General features: G+C 51.8%; 1 protein-coding gene across 1 annotated transcript in view; it reads right to left on the bottom strand.

Moving 5' to 3' along the window:
- Positions 1-4,621, bottom strand: part of LOC141113380 (protein-glutamine gamma-glutamyltransferase E-like) — a 99,786-nt gene extending 95,165 nt beyond the window's left edge. Inside the window, exon 1 of the mRNA XM_073606442.1 lies at positions 4,289-4,621. Within this exon, the coding sequence (XP_073462543.1) occupies positions 4,289-4,621 (333 nt within the window). The remainder of the gene's footprint in view (positions 1-4,288) is intronic.
- Between the last annotated feature and the right edge of the window lie 10,476 nt (positions 4,622-15,097).

The raw sequence follows: 15,097 nt of genomic DNA on the forward strand, positions 1-15,097 counted from the left end.
AGGAAATAACCAGACTGCAAATGCGACTACAGGAAATAACCATAGACTGGGGATGCGACTACAGGAAATAACCAGACTGCAAATGCGACTACAGGAGATAACCAGACTGCGAATGCGACTACAGGAGATAACCAGAGGCTGCAAATGCAACTACTGGAAATAACCAGACTGCGAATGCAACTACAGGAAATAACCAGACTGCAAATGCGACTACAGGAGATGACCAGAGAGACTGGGGATGCGACTACAGGAGATAACCAGACTGCGAATGTGACTACAGGAGATGACCAGACTGGGGATGCAACTACAGGAGATAACCAGAGGCTGCAAATGCGACTACCGGAAATACCCAGACTGCGAATGCGACTACAGGAAATAACCAGAGGCTGCGAATGCGACTACAGGAAATAACCAGAGACTGGGGATGCGACTACAGGAAATAACCAGAGACTGGGGATGCGACTACAGGAAATAACCAGAGACTGGGATTGCGACTACAGGAGATAACCAGACTGCGAATGCGACTACAGGAAATAACCAGAGACTGCAAATGCGACTACAGGAGATGACCAGAGAGACTGAGGATGCGACTACAGGAGATAACCAGACTGCGAATGTGACTACAGGAGATGACCAGACTGGGGATGCAACTACAGGAGATAACCAGAGGCTGCAAATGCGACTACCAGAAATAACCAGACTGCAAATGCGACTACAGGAAATAACCAGAGGCTGCGAATGCAACTACAGGAAATAACCAGAGACTGGGGATGTGACTACAGGAAATAACCAGAGACTGGGGATGCGACTACAGGAAATAACCAGAGACTGGGGATGCGACTACAGGAAATAACCAGAGACTGGGATTGCGACTACAGGAGATAACCAGAGACTGGGGATGCGACTACAGGAGATAACCAGACTGCGAATGCGACTACAGGAAATAACCAGAGACTGCGAATGCAACTACAGGAAATACCCAGACTGCGAATGCGACTACAGGAAATAACCAGAGACTGGGGATGCGACTACAGGAGATAACCAGAGACTGCAAATGCAACTACAGGAAATAAAAAGACTGCGAATGCAACTACAGGAGATAACCAGAGACTGGGGATGCGACTACAGGAGATAACCAGACTGCAAATGCGACTACAGGAAATAAAAAGACTGCGAATGCAACTACAGGAGATAACCAGAGACTGGGGATGCAACTACAGGAAATAACCAGACTGCAAATGCGACTACAGGAAATAACCAGAGACTGGGGATGCGACTACAGGAAATAACCAGACTGCAAATGCGACTACAGGAAATAACCAGAGACTGGGGATGCGACTACAGGAGATAACCAGAGACTGCGAATGCAACTACAGGAAATAAAAAGACTGCGAATGCAACTACAGGAGATAACCAGAGACTGGGGATGCGACTACAGGAGATGACCAGACTGGGGATGCGACTACAGGAGATAACCAAAGGCTGCAAATGCGACTACCGGAAATAACCAGACTGCGAATGCAACTACAGGAAATAACCAGACTGCAAATGCGACTACAGGAGATGACCAGAGACTGGGGATGCGACTACAGGAGATAACCAGACTGCGAATGTGACTACAGGAGATGACCAGACTGGGGATGCAACTACAGGAGATAACCAGAGGCTGCAAATGCGACTACCGGAAATAACCAGACTGCGAATGCGACTACAGGAAATAACCAGAGACTGGGGATGCGACTACAGGAAATAACCAGAGACTGGGGATGCGACTACAGGAAATAACCAGAGACTGGGGATGCGACTACAGGAAATAACCAGAGACTGGGGATGCGACTACAGGAGATAACCAGACTGCGAATGCGACTACAGGAGATAACAAGACTGGGGATGCGACTACAGGAAATAACCAGAGGCTGCAAATGTGACTACAGGAAATAACCAGAGACTGGGGATGCAACTACAGGAGATAACCAGAGACTGCGAATGCGACTACAGGAAATAACCAGAGACTGGGATTGCGACTACAGGAGATAACCAGAGACTGGGGATGCGACTACAGGAGATAACCAGACTGCAAATGCGACTACAGGAAATAACCAGAGACTGCGAATGCAACTACAGGAAATAACCAGACTGCGAATGCGACTACAGGAAATAACCAGAGACTGGGGATGCGACTACAGGAGATAACCAGAGACTGCGAATGCAACTACAGGAAATAAAAAGACTGCGAATGCAACTACAGGAAATAACCAGAGACTGCGAAAGCGACTACAGGAAATAACCAGACTGCAAATGCGACTACAGGAGATGACCCGACTGCGAATGCTACTACAGGAAATAACTAGACTGCGAATGCGACTACAGGAGATGACCAGACTGGGAATGCAACTATAGGAGATGACCAGACTGCGAATGCGACTACAGGAGATGACCAGACTGCGAATGCAACTGCAGGAGATAACCAGACTGCAAATGCAACTACAGGAGATGACCAGACTGCGAATGCGACTACAGGAGATGACCAGGTAGCCAGTTTTAAAATGTAAACTTTCAGCAATGCACAGCTATACAGGGGGGTAAACAACATTTCCAGGGATGGTTTAGCAAAAAAAAAAAACGGGTCTACAGACCGTTTATATAATGTAGGCAGAAGGACCTACCTGACCATTCGGGCTCACCTCCCGCTCTCAGAGGTCCGGGGGCGGAGTTTTTGTCGATAGGGGGCGGAGCTTTTGTCGGTAAGGGGCGGAGCTTTTGTCGGTATGGGGCGGGGCTTTCGTTGATAGGGGGCGGAGCTTTCGTCTGTAGGGGCGGGGATGTTTGTGGTCCAGAGCTGAGCTCTCAGAAGTGCAGGAGAGACACTCAGACTCAGACTACATGAGGAGAGGAGGGGCGGGGCAGGGCAGGGTCAGAGCATCAGTGGAGCTCCCTGCCCCACCCCTCCCTGCTGACAGAGCCTCTCTCAGCCTAAGCCGAGGTCTGCTCGGGCAGCGGGCTGGCCGCGGTGCTGGGAGCTGTAAAAATCCAGGAGGACGGGGTTTTCATGCGGTGCGGCGGGCGGCTTTTTTCCGCTGCTGACTGAGCCGCTCATGGGGCCCCTCCTGACGTCGGGCCCTCGGTCGGCGACCGAGTGACCGAATGGTCAGTCCGCCCCTGTTGGATACAGGCATTTAACCTAGGAGTGTATAACAAAAATAAGTACATTGGCTCCCGTTTGTAGAAAGATTATTTAGTCAAAACAATAATATGAATATAGGGAGGGTAAGGGGAAGCGGGGGATCCACCCACAGAGGTGATCAACCACTCCATGCGTGGTAGCTTCTGACCCGCATCTCCTGGGGTAGAGATTGATCAAAACTGGAGGTCAGAGTTCCCCCCAGAGCAGCCTCCCCCGCTCCCACCTCAAACCCCCCAGCATATACCATACAGGGAGGGGGTGGGGAGGAACAATTTTAAACATAACAGAATATCATAGAATAACCTTTTAGTGTATGTAGACATTACCTGATGCCCGTCACAAAGATTGACACAGAGATTATGTTCCATGTTCTCTCCCAAACCCCAGCCAAGTAATAAATCGGCAAAGAGCAGGGAGAGTACCAGTAGTTCCGAGTCCTGTTCTTACATAATCCCTTATCAGACCCACCGGAGACCTCGGAATTTAGAGAAGAAAGTCACAGTCAAAGGATCAAGGAACATAGCATGCCACCAAAAGTACAGCAAGCCTACCGGGATCTCTCGGTTATGCAAGATGCAAAGTAAGACGGATCAAAACAGCATTTTCCATTGAGCTTCCGTGTCAAACTTCTGGAGAGGTAGGTCTTCTTATCTCGGGGCCAGAAGAGATCGATCTAGACCTAGGACGTCTATGGCGTTGCAGGAGTGGGCCAAGTCCCAGCTGTCGTGATCGATCTCTCTGAGGATCCAACCAGTTCAAAATATCTACCGGTTCCTGCTCAATAAAAAGGAAAAAGTCAGGCAATTGATCTAGGTCTGAGAGCGTGAACCTGCTGTCGCCTCTGGTCACCTTGATGCTGAAGGGGTGTCCCCATGTGTAGGAAGCTCCGGCTTGTCGTATAAGGTCAAGTAAAGGGTGCACCACTCAACGCATATACAGCGTATTGCGGGATAAGTCAGAGTACAAATGTATAGAGGCTCCAAAGAAATCCACAGAACCCATGTTCCATGCCTTTCGCATGACCTCCTCCTTTAAGGTGTAGTAGTGGACCCGACAAAGAACATCTCGGGGGCAACCATCTCGTGCCCCCCCCACCCCTCCCACCCTGTGAACCCGGTCCAGTTCAATTGGTGATGCTGCCTCTCTTCCCAATACTTTATTGAGGATGGCTATGACAGTGGGTTTCAGCTCTGTTCCAGATGTTGCCTCAGGTATGCCTTGCAATCTAATGTTATTTCTGCGACTGCGATTTTCGCAGTCTTCTATGCAGAGTTGCTGCTGGCGTAGGCGATGGAGGTGTGTCGCGGATGAGGATTCTAGTGCTGTTATACGTGCCTCATGGTCATCCTGAGCAGTGGTTAAAACTGACACTGCTTCCTCATTAGCTGTGACTTTTTGTCGCAAAGCATTTAGCTCCACATGTAGGGAGTCTTCCATTTTGCTTGCCCATGATTCGAAATCCATTCTGAAGGCAGAGAGGAGGGCTGTAGCTTCCGTTCTGATGGGCTCTCCTGACAAGGGATGTGTGCCTGTCTGAGATGCCCCAGTGTCCGTGTCATGCGTTGTGACTGATCTCACAGAGGAGGCTGATGGCTCTCCCCTGGGATCCTGGAATCTCTCACCATTGTCCTCTACAATGCAGACTGCTACAGAAGCGGCAGGGGGAGGCTTGGTCTTCCCCGTGGTACGGCCGGGCGCCATCTTGTCTTTGGGGGTCCGAGGATCAATAGGCGCTGTTCTAAGCAGATATCTCTGTATGGTGCCTTGTTGAGGGTCAGTGAGCTCTGTGGAGTGTGAGCTAGCTGTCGCCATGTAAGTCTCGGGTGTGCTGTGCTATGGAGACAGCCTGAAGCTGTCGGGATGGCACGGAGCTCAGGGATGTGTGTCCTCAGCCATCCATGATCTATCACTCTCTCTCAGCACCCAGCTTCCATGAGGGCGGTAAGGGGGGGGGGGGGCGGGGGGGAAAGTCAGGAGTCTAGATGCCCAGATGGTGGTAGAAGGGGGGCAGCAAGAGACGCCCAGGACCCCAGTTATGTCGCAGGGAGAGTGGCGCCGCCACAGTAAAATAAAGTACCTGGTCCTGGAGGCTCCGTCTGGACTAGTAGGCCGCAAGATGGCGGCGGCCGCGGGCCCCCTGGAACAGCCTCTGTGGTATCTCCTACGTCTGCTCGGGGCCCCCTCACTGTGCAGCACCCTCCCAGGGATGTCCTTGTGTGGCGGTTCGCTGCCTCTCCGCACGGGGATCGCAGTACCTGGTCCTGGAGGCTCCGTTCAACCTAGTAGGCTGCAAGATGGCGGCGGCCGCGGGCCTCCCGGGACGGCCTCTGTGGCACCTCCGATGTCTGCTCGGACCTTCTTACAGTGCAGCACCCTCCCAGGGATGTCCGACGTCCTGGTGTGGCGGTTCGCTGTCACTCCGCCCCAGAATCGCGGGTACCGGAGGCCGGACATGCAGGAGGCACAGTAGGCCTCAATATGGCGACGGGCAGCTGAGCGCGTTTTGTATTTTTAATATTTAAATAAAAACCAAGCGGGTTTTACCTATGGCCATTTATTGATTTTTTCTCGGAGCCACGTTTGCATCACCCTGCATTAAGTTGCGTACATGCTTCCAGCGGAGGATTTTCCATGTTGATGGGGACATAGGCCTCTTCCCCGCAACCCTGGACGATGATTGTGGGGTCTGCAGGCAGGGGTATTAGCGGAATCTGATAGCCCCTTTTAAGAAGGGGGCCCCCAGATCCTGGCTCCCCACCCTATGCGAATGAGTAGGGGTACATTGCACCCCTACTCATTCACCCAAAAAAGTAAAAACGGTAGACAGGTTTTTGACAAAGTCCTTTATTAACTGCTTGCCGACCGCTCATGCCGATATACGTCGGCAGAATGGCTCCGCTGGGCAAAACAACATATGGGTACGTTGTTCCCTTTAAGAGCCGCAGGGGGACACAATACGCGTGGCCGGTGGGCGCGATCCCCGCCAGCCACCCCCGATCGCGGGCATGAGAGACAGCACGGATTTGTGTGTGTAAACCTCCAGGGAACACACATTTAACCCCTTGATCGCCCCCTAGTGTTCACCCCTTCCCTACCAGTGACATTTACACAGTAGTCAGTGCATTTTTATAGCTCTGATCACTGTATAAATGTCAGTGGTCCCAAAAATATGTCAAAAGTGTCCAATCTGTCGGCCGCAATGTCGCAGTACTGCTAAAAATCACAGATCACCGCCATTACTAGTAAAAAAATGAATAAATAATAAAAATGCCATTAAAAGGCAATAAATCTTTGCCATAGTTTGTGGGAAAGATTTCCCGTGGTACGCGACGGGCGCGTGCGCTTTCCCTGCCAATTAAAGGGGAAGTACAAGTACACCCATTTGCCCACCGCTGCCATTGTGCCGATGTATATCGGCGTGAAGCGGTCAACAAGTGGTTAAAGAGATTTTCCTCGCTGGGAAGGAATTTCCTCACTTCCTGTGACAATGATCACCAAGACAAGAACTAAGGAGAAGTCTCTACAAAAGGAACACAGAAAGCAGTACTAACTTTTTTAGAAGACTAGGGAAGGTAAAGAGAGGCCTGGAGCAGGTGGAATGAAATGAAGCTAGCAGAAGGCCGGCATGACAGGGGGATAAGGGTACAGCAAGGGTTAAACTGGAAGTTGTTTTAGATTTATGGTGAGGGGATTGGGTACAGGTAATGTTGAAAGGGGAGGGGTTTAGGTTATTTAGGGGGCAGGAGGGGTCCCGGGCAGCATTGCGGGGAGAGTTACAGAGAGGAAGAAGTTTCGTTTTGTCTGTATCCCCAGGCTAGAGAGCAATGGCTGACTTAGACAGCTTATTGGCCCAGCTGCGGGCTGCTGCGAATACCCACGGCCCTGGCTGGCTGCAAAGCCAAGTGGCTAGACTCCTCGGACCTCAGGCTGGAGAGGAGGTGAGGGGACAGGACCTTCCACGCGCCCGGAGGTCGCAGCCTCCGGAGTGTTTTTCACCAGAAGCCTCCCCCAGAGCTGCACGCCACGTTAGGAGCCCCCCGGAGTGGGACCCATCAGGACCACTGGCGAAACGACACCCGGTTTCTGCCGCGGTGGTTCCTGGACGGAATCCTCCTCATCGGCGGAGCTCGGTGGGCGGGGCGTCATCAGGACCCAGCGTTTCCCCCCCGCCCGCTCGACGAGGGTAGCGTGAGGCGACGGACGCTCCCTGTGTTGTACATGCAGCCAGGGGGAGGTCTCAGTGTGGGAGGATGACGTCAACGGCCGCCGGGCTTTCCCCATCCCCGGCCGGCGGCTCGGAAGTCCGGAGCGATACCCCTTGCAGGAGGAGTGGGAGGCCCAGCAGCCAGGTATCCAGAGTGCCTATGAAGAAGACGGTGACTGCGATGGGAGGAGCCAGCGTCGGGAGGCGGGGCCAGCGCGGTCAGGAGACGGCAGCATCCAGGCCCTCTTCCCCGGAGATGGATGACACGGAGCCCCTGCAAGCGCCCGGTGACCGGTCCGAAGGAGAGCTGAGCGGGTCTGAGGAGGAAGAGAGGCAGGAGCGTCCGGCGCCATCGGATTCGGGAGCAGCGGCGGCGGGGACACCCCCTGGTCGGCCCGGTAAGTCGCTTCCTGTGTCCTCTCACACACTGACCAATGCTTTGCAGGGGTTGTTGGGGGCGGCTGATGTGGGGGGGTCTGGGACCACATTGGGTGTGCTGCAATCGGGGGCTATAGCGATGGCCGGTCCCCAGCCAGCGGGTTCAGGACCTGTTTCTGGGGGCACGGATGGACAGTTGCAGGCTTTGTTGGGGGGTTTGCGGGAATTGGTCCAGAGGTTTGCGCCAGGTACGGATGGGCAGGCGCCACATACTGCAGTGTGGGTCCCTCCATGTGCAGAATCACCGGTGGTTGGGGCAGTGCCCCCTCCGACTGCGGTGGGTGTGCCGCCCCCCACGGGGACGGTGCCCCCAGTGGTGTCCGCTCCGGCCACTAGTGTGGTTGCTTCAGGTGACGGGGAGAAAAGGACGGACGTGGTTCGCATTGCGGATGCTGCAAAATGCAAGGTTTACGTCTGCTTCGAAGGGCCGCTTGGGGCACATTTGAAGTTGGAAGTCCGGGAGAAAATCGTGAAAGGGGAGTATGTGGAGATTTTTTCACTTCTGCCCTTGGAGAAGTTTAATCTGGATAGGGTTAAGCCAGATGACAGTAAGAAGGAGGATGAAGAAAAACGGCGGTATAGGTTGATACCGCGCACGTTTTCTAATTGGCTGCAGGCGTTCGCGATTCTGGCAAGTGTAATTGGCGAAAAGAACCCTGAACATTGTTCGGCGCTCTTTTGCTACTTGGACGCCATTGGGGAGGCCTACAGAGTGTATGGGGGTACAGCGTGGCTCAGGTATGACGAGCAGTTCCGGCAACGGAGGGCGGTGCGCCCCTCCCTTCGCTGGGACCACAAGGACATTAGCCTCTGGATGAAGCTTATGTCCTCGGCTTGGGCCCCGAACCAGTTTTTTCCAGGGGGGGCCGGCGGTTCTGCGTCACCCGGACAGCCGGCCGCAAAAAAGTGGGGCGTCTGTTGGCAATACAATGACGGGACGTGTAAGTTCGGGGGCGCCTGTCGTTTTAAACACGAATGCTCAGGTTGCGGTGGATCTCACCCCGGATCCCGTTGTTTTAAAAAAGGGAAAAGTCGCCCCAGAGAAATGGGTAGCAAAAGGGAAGACACCAGTGAAGGTGGAAAAGATGCAGCCTTTCCTAAGTAGGTACCCGGACCGGGTGGCAGCTCGGCTTCTGCGGGAAGGGTTCCTAGAGGGTTTTAGAATCCCTAGTTCATTGACTGTTATTCCGCCGGTGGCAAAAAATTTACGCTCTGCACTGAGTCACCCCAGTGTGGTTGGGGAAAAATTGGGGAAGGAAGTGGCATTGGGCCGGATGGCCGGGCCATTTCAGGAACTACCGCTGCCGAACTTGGTGGTCTCTCCGCTTGGGGTGGTCCCCAAGAAGGAGCAGAATAAGTTTCGACTTAGACACCATTTATCATTCCCCAAGGGCGGATCGGTCAATGATGCGATCGACCCTGATGCTTGCACGGTTTCGTACACGTCGTTCGATGCAGCGGTGGGTTGGGTACGCCGTTGTGGGAAGGGAGCTCTTATGGCAAAAGCAGACATCGAATCGGCTTTTCGCCTCCTCCCGGTGCACCCGGACAGCTGTTGGTTGTTGGGGTGTTGCTGGCAGGGTAGGTTTTATGTCGATCGTTGCTTGCCTATGGGCTGCTCGATTTCATGCGCATTGTTTGAAACTTTTAGCTCATTCGTTGAGTGGGTGGTTCGGGATGTGTCCGGTTTGAATTCTGTAATTCATTACCTGGACGATTTCCTATGCGTTGGCCCCCCAGCATCTAAGACGTGTGCTATGCTGTTGGCCACGTTACAACACATGGCTGGTACGTTTGGTATCCCGTTGGCACGGGATAAAAACGGAAGGCCCGACTACCGTGCTTAGTTTCTTGGGCATAGTCATTGACTCCGAGGCAATGGAATGTCGATTGCCTGAGGATAAGTTGGTGGCTTTGAGAAGGGAGATCCGGACGACAGTGGCGTTGCGTAAGATTCAGCTTAGAGGCCTGCAGTCATTGCTGGGTAAGCTTATTTTTGCGTATCGCATAATTCCCATGGGCAGGGTGTTCTGCCGACGGCTGTCGGCAGCTACAGCAGGGATTAGGTCCCCTCATCATTTTATTAGGATGACCAGTGAACATCGGGCTGATCTGAAGGTGTGGGACAACTTTTTGTCCACATACAATGGTAAATCACTGTGGTTGGCGGGACCGTTGAGCAATTGCGATTTGCAGCTGTTCACGGACGCAGCTGGGTCGTCAGGTTACGGGGCATTTTACCAGGGGCATTGGAGTGCTGAACCATGGCCTAGGGAATGGCAGGAAGCGGGATTCTGCAAAAACTTGGTGCTGCTGGAGCTGTTTCCGGTGGTGCTGGCAGTGGAAGTTTGGGGTGAGTCGTTCAGGGATTTGAAGATCCGATTGAACTGCGACAATTTGGGGGTGGTGCAGGTGATTAACCGCATTTCAGCCTCATCGCTACCGGTCGTTCGGCTGTTGCGGCACCTGGTGCTGCGCTGCCTACAGAGGAATATCTTTTTGTATGCGGTACATCTTCCGGGGGTGGATAACACGTTGGCTGACGCCTTGTCTCGTTTCCAGTGGGACAAATTCAGGGACTTGGCTCCGTCGGCAGATCAGCAAGGGGTCCGGTGTCCCCGTGGGCTGTGGTCGATCGTTTGGGACCCCTCGCGCGATGGATAAAGGGCTCGGTGAGTGTATCCACTTGGGGGGCTTATAAAAAAGTGTGGTCCGAGTGGTGGGAGCTTGTCAGGCAAGTTGGTGTGGACCCTGGAGTTGGGGACGTGAGGTTGCTGGTGGTATATTTTGTCTCCAGGAATCTGGAGCAAGGGGTTTCGGTTTCGATGATGGACCGCAAGCTCGCCGGTCTGGCATTTTTGTTCAAGTTGCAAGGGGGGACGGATTTTACCAAGGATTTTTTGGTAAGACAGCGATGAAAGGTTATCGGCGGTCGCGTAAAAGTCAGGACACGAGGAGGCCATTGACTTTTAACAACCTGCGGGTGGTATCTGATCATTTGGGCACAGTATGTGCGTCGGATTACGAGGTGCTGTTGTTCCGGGCAGCTTTTTCGCTGGCCTTTTTTGGTGCCTTTAGGATAGGTGAACTGGTTAGCCCTTCTAGGAAGGTTTCGGGGGGCATGGGGGTACAGGATGTGAAGGTCACGGGGTTTAGCTTGGAGGTATGGTTGAGACGGTCAAAAACAGATCAGGTTGGAAAAGGGGTTAAGGTGCAGCTATATCGGATGCCAGATTCTCCAGTATGCCCGGTGAGTGCGATGAGGGAATTCTTGGGGCAACGCCCGTTGAGGGAGGGGTCTTTGTTGATCCACAACGACGGTTCACCTTTAACAAAATTTCAGTTTGTGGCAGTTTTCAAGAAATGCTTGAAAGCAGGGGGTCTGGATGGTACGCAGTATGCTTCGCACTCCTTCCGCATTGGAGCGGCCACAGAGGCGGCCCGATGTGGGTTGGACGAAGCGTCTGTTAAGCGCATTGGTCGCTGGGAGTCTAGGAGATTTCGTACATATGTGCGGCCACACTTAGTTGTCGAGTGAAGTGCGGCTCAGTAATGGATTTTTTGGGAAGGATGGGGGTTTGTTTTGGTTAAGGGGATTGATCATGGTGTATGTTATTTGACTTTGGTTATCTGTGGTCTTTTCTTTTCTTTTAGGTGGAATCAAGAGGGGTCTCCTATGGATATTGGGCCACTCCTATATGTTTTGGGGGGCAAAACGGGCAGATATGAGACCTAATGGGAGGCAGTTAGGGATCCCCAGGGAGGATGCTTGTATACGGTGGGTAGGCAGGCCAGGAATGCAATGGGCTAGGGTGTTGCCGGAAGTACAGCATTTCGCGCGCCTGGATAGACCACCAGATGTGTTGGTGCTCCATGTTGGAGGCAACGACCTGGGTGTACGTCACAGCCGGGAGCTCATAAAGGACGTTAAGATTGATTTCTTGCGTTTGAGAACTTCCTTCCCTGAGATGTTGATTGTTTGGTCCGATATTGTGGCCAGGACAAGTTGGAGGTTGGCACGGTCGGTAGACCGTATAAACAAAACCAGGATTAAGGTGAATAAAAGGGTGGGCCAATTGGTTATACGGAATGGAGGTTTGGTAGTTCGCCACTGGGAGTTGGAGAAGGATGTTGGGCTGTACCTGCGAAGGGATGGGGTTCACCTGTCTGAAGTCGGCATTGATCTTTGGTCCCTGGGTTTGGAGGAGGGGATTCGGAGGGCACTGCGTGTGTGGAGGGGCTCCCAAGGGTAAGGGGGTCACCCTTGTTAGCGTTGGCGGTGGTGGTGGTCTTTGATGATGGTAACTAACCCAGGAGATGGAAGTGTGGGGGGACTCAACGGTTATGGGCCCCTATTGGTGTGTACAGTTAACACTGATTAGCTGAAGATGGTAATGGTGACACTGCGGGTAACGAGTTGTCTTTGGGCTGATGTTATCACGGCCGTAGGCCTATTATGATAGAAGGCCCGCAGTGTAGATGTGGAACAGAAGTTACGTTGGGAAGTGCCGTCATTGACCACCAGGAGGAGAAACTGACAGTTGATTTTGTTACGTTAAAATGTTACAGATATATATATATATTTTATATGGATTTATATTGGTTAATAAAAGGCTGCTATGGCCAGTTTTACTCCAACATTGGTGTGGTGTCGTCACTATAGTTAAGGATAAAGGGGGACTTAAAGTTGGGGTATGATAGATGGCGGCAGCCATTAAAGAGAAAAGGTGTGCATCTTATTTACACTGGTCAAGCTTTGTTCAGGTTTTGTTTCTTCCAGCATGTAGGCAGGTGCAGTTTGTCCTTCAATCTGTAAGTGGCGCTGTATCCTGTGCCGCTGTACAGATGGAGAGGAGGCTGAGAGGAACACTGTTCTTCTGTAGGCACCATAGGTGTCAGTAGGGGAGCAGTGGTCTGGTTGGACAATGCAACACTCTGTGCTCTTTGCAGGGCTGGTGCAAGGAATTTTGACACCCTAGGTGAAACCTCATTTTGCTGACCCCCTGGCTTCACCCCTGACTCCTCCCCCGTTTCCCTGCCCATGTAAACTTCACCTTTTTAATGAAGCCCCCATCAAATGCAGCCCACCAGCACCCATCAAATGCAGCCTCACCAGCGCCTATCAAATGCAGCCTCACCAGTGCCCATCAAATGCAGCCTTACCAGTGCCCATCAATGCAGCCTCACCAGCACCCATCAATGCAGCCTCACCAGTGCCCATCAATGCAGCCTCACCAGCGCCCATCAAATGCAGCCTATCAGCGCCCATCAAATGCAGCCTATCAGCGCCCATCAATGTAGCTTACCAGCGCCCATCAAATGCAGCCTCACCGGCACCCATCAAATGCAGCCTCACCAGCGCCCATCAAATGCAGCCCACCAGTGCCCATCAAATGCAGCCTCACCAGCGCCCATCAAATGCAGCCTCACCAGCGCCCATCAAATGCAGCCTCATCAGCGCCCATTAATCATTAATGCAGCCTACTAGCGCCCATCAATGCAGCCTCATCAGTGCACATCAATGCAGCCTCACCAGTGCCCAGCAATGCAGCCTCACCAGCGCCCATCAAATGCAGTCTTACCAGCGCCCATCAAATGCAGCCTCACCAGCGCCCATTAATTGTAGCCTCACCAGTCCCCAGATGACGACTGTGGAGTCGAAACGCAGCGGGTGGACCTCCTGTTTGCATCGCTCTTTGTTATATACATGCTTTTTTCTACTCTTCCAAATGTGAGTGTTTTATTCTATTTTTAATAAATCGCCTTTTTTATACGGTATCACGCTATGTTAGCCCATGTTTTCATTGCATGTTATATCCCTCCTGGCATTTGCCTTCCACCCTCCTCACGATGATTGGATCCTTCAAGTCACTAGTCAGTGACAGTCCAAGGTCGATTGATTGATACAGATCTAGGACCAATTGTTTCCTACAGATGTGTTCAACCTAATAAGCTCTGCAGACTTGGGTGGTGTAAGCCCCGCCAAGTCAATAAGATCTGGTAAGCCTCCCCCTGTTTATGGTTGTGGTACTTCTGTTTTTTCCTTCACAGTTCATACCGGTGATTGGAATCCCCCATATGTCTAACGGGACTGCACATCTAATTGGATTTCTTTGGACTTTACAATTCACCATTTTTGTTTTTTGAACTTTGTTTATTGTGCAGTTATACTGGCACATTATTATACTAGCACACTTTTCAGAAATTATTCTAATTTTTTTCTAGTTTGAACTCACATTCATTATGTGTTAATCCTTGCTTATTTGATGTGTTTCTGTTCAATATTAACACCCTCATTTCTATCTCTCACCTGATTTATGGTAAAGTCACCATACTAGCACATTTTTCACCATACCTGTATTTTTTCAAAAATTTCACTTTTTCTTTGGTTGATTCACATTTCACCATGTATGAATCTCTTTTTATTTGATATATTTATGTTTAAGTCACATTTATATAATTTATGCAAATTTGCTCTTTTGCAACCTTAGCGCTGTACTTATTTATTCACAGTTTTTGCCCATCAAACGCAGCCTCACCAGCGCCCATCAAACACAGCCTCACCAGCGCCCATCAATGCAGCCTACTAGCCAGGACTGGTGCAAGCATTTTTGACAACCTAGGCAAAACCCCATTTTGCCGCCCCCCTGGCTCCACCCCCATTGCCCTGCCCATGTACACCCCACCTTTTTAATGAGGGGACTAGACCAGACCAGAGGTTTTTGTGTGTGTAAGGGATGCATTGTGTGTTTTCGGTGTCTGTGTGTGACTGTAAGGGATGTCCATCAAATGCATCCTCACCAGTGCACATCAATGCCGCTTCACCAGTGCCAATTAATGCAGCCTCACCTGTACCTATCAAATTCAGGCAGTTTCACCTGCACGAATCAAATGCAGCCTCTCCTGTCCCCATCAAATGCAGCCTCACCTATGCTCATGAAATGCAGGCAGCCCCACCAGCGCCCATCAAATGCAGCCTCACTCGACTGTGCCCATTAATGCCGCTTCACCTGTGCCCATCAAACGCAGCCCCACCTGTGCCCATTAAAGCTGTTCACCTGTGCTTATCAAATAGTCTCACCTGTGCCCATCAAATAGTCTTACCTGTGCCCATCAAATAGTCTCACCTGTGCCCATCAAATACAGTCTTAGCTGTGCCCATCAATGCCGCTTCACCACTGCCATTCAATGCAGCCTTACGGGGGGGGCGGGGCTCTGTACATACTTGGCATTTTAGCAGATCAGTGAACATAAATACACACATAACATTT

Source organism: Aquarana catesbeiana, linkage group LG12 (genome assembly GCF_042186555.1).
Source record: "Aquarana catesbeiana isolate 2022-GZ linkage group LG12, ASM4218655v1, whole genome shotgun sequence".
Taxonomy (NCBI): Eukaryota; Metazoa; Chordata; class Amphibia; order Anura; family Ranidae; genus Aquarana; species Aquarana catesbeiana.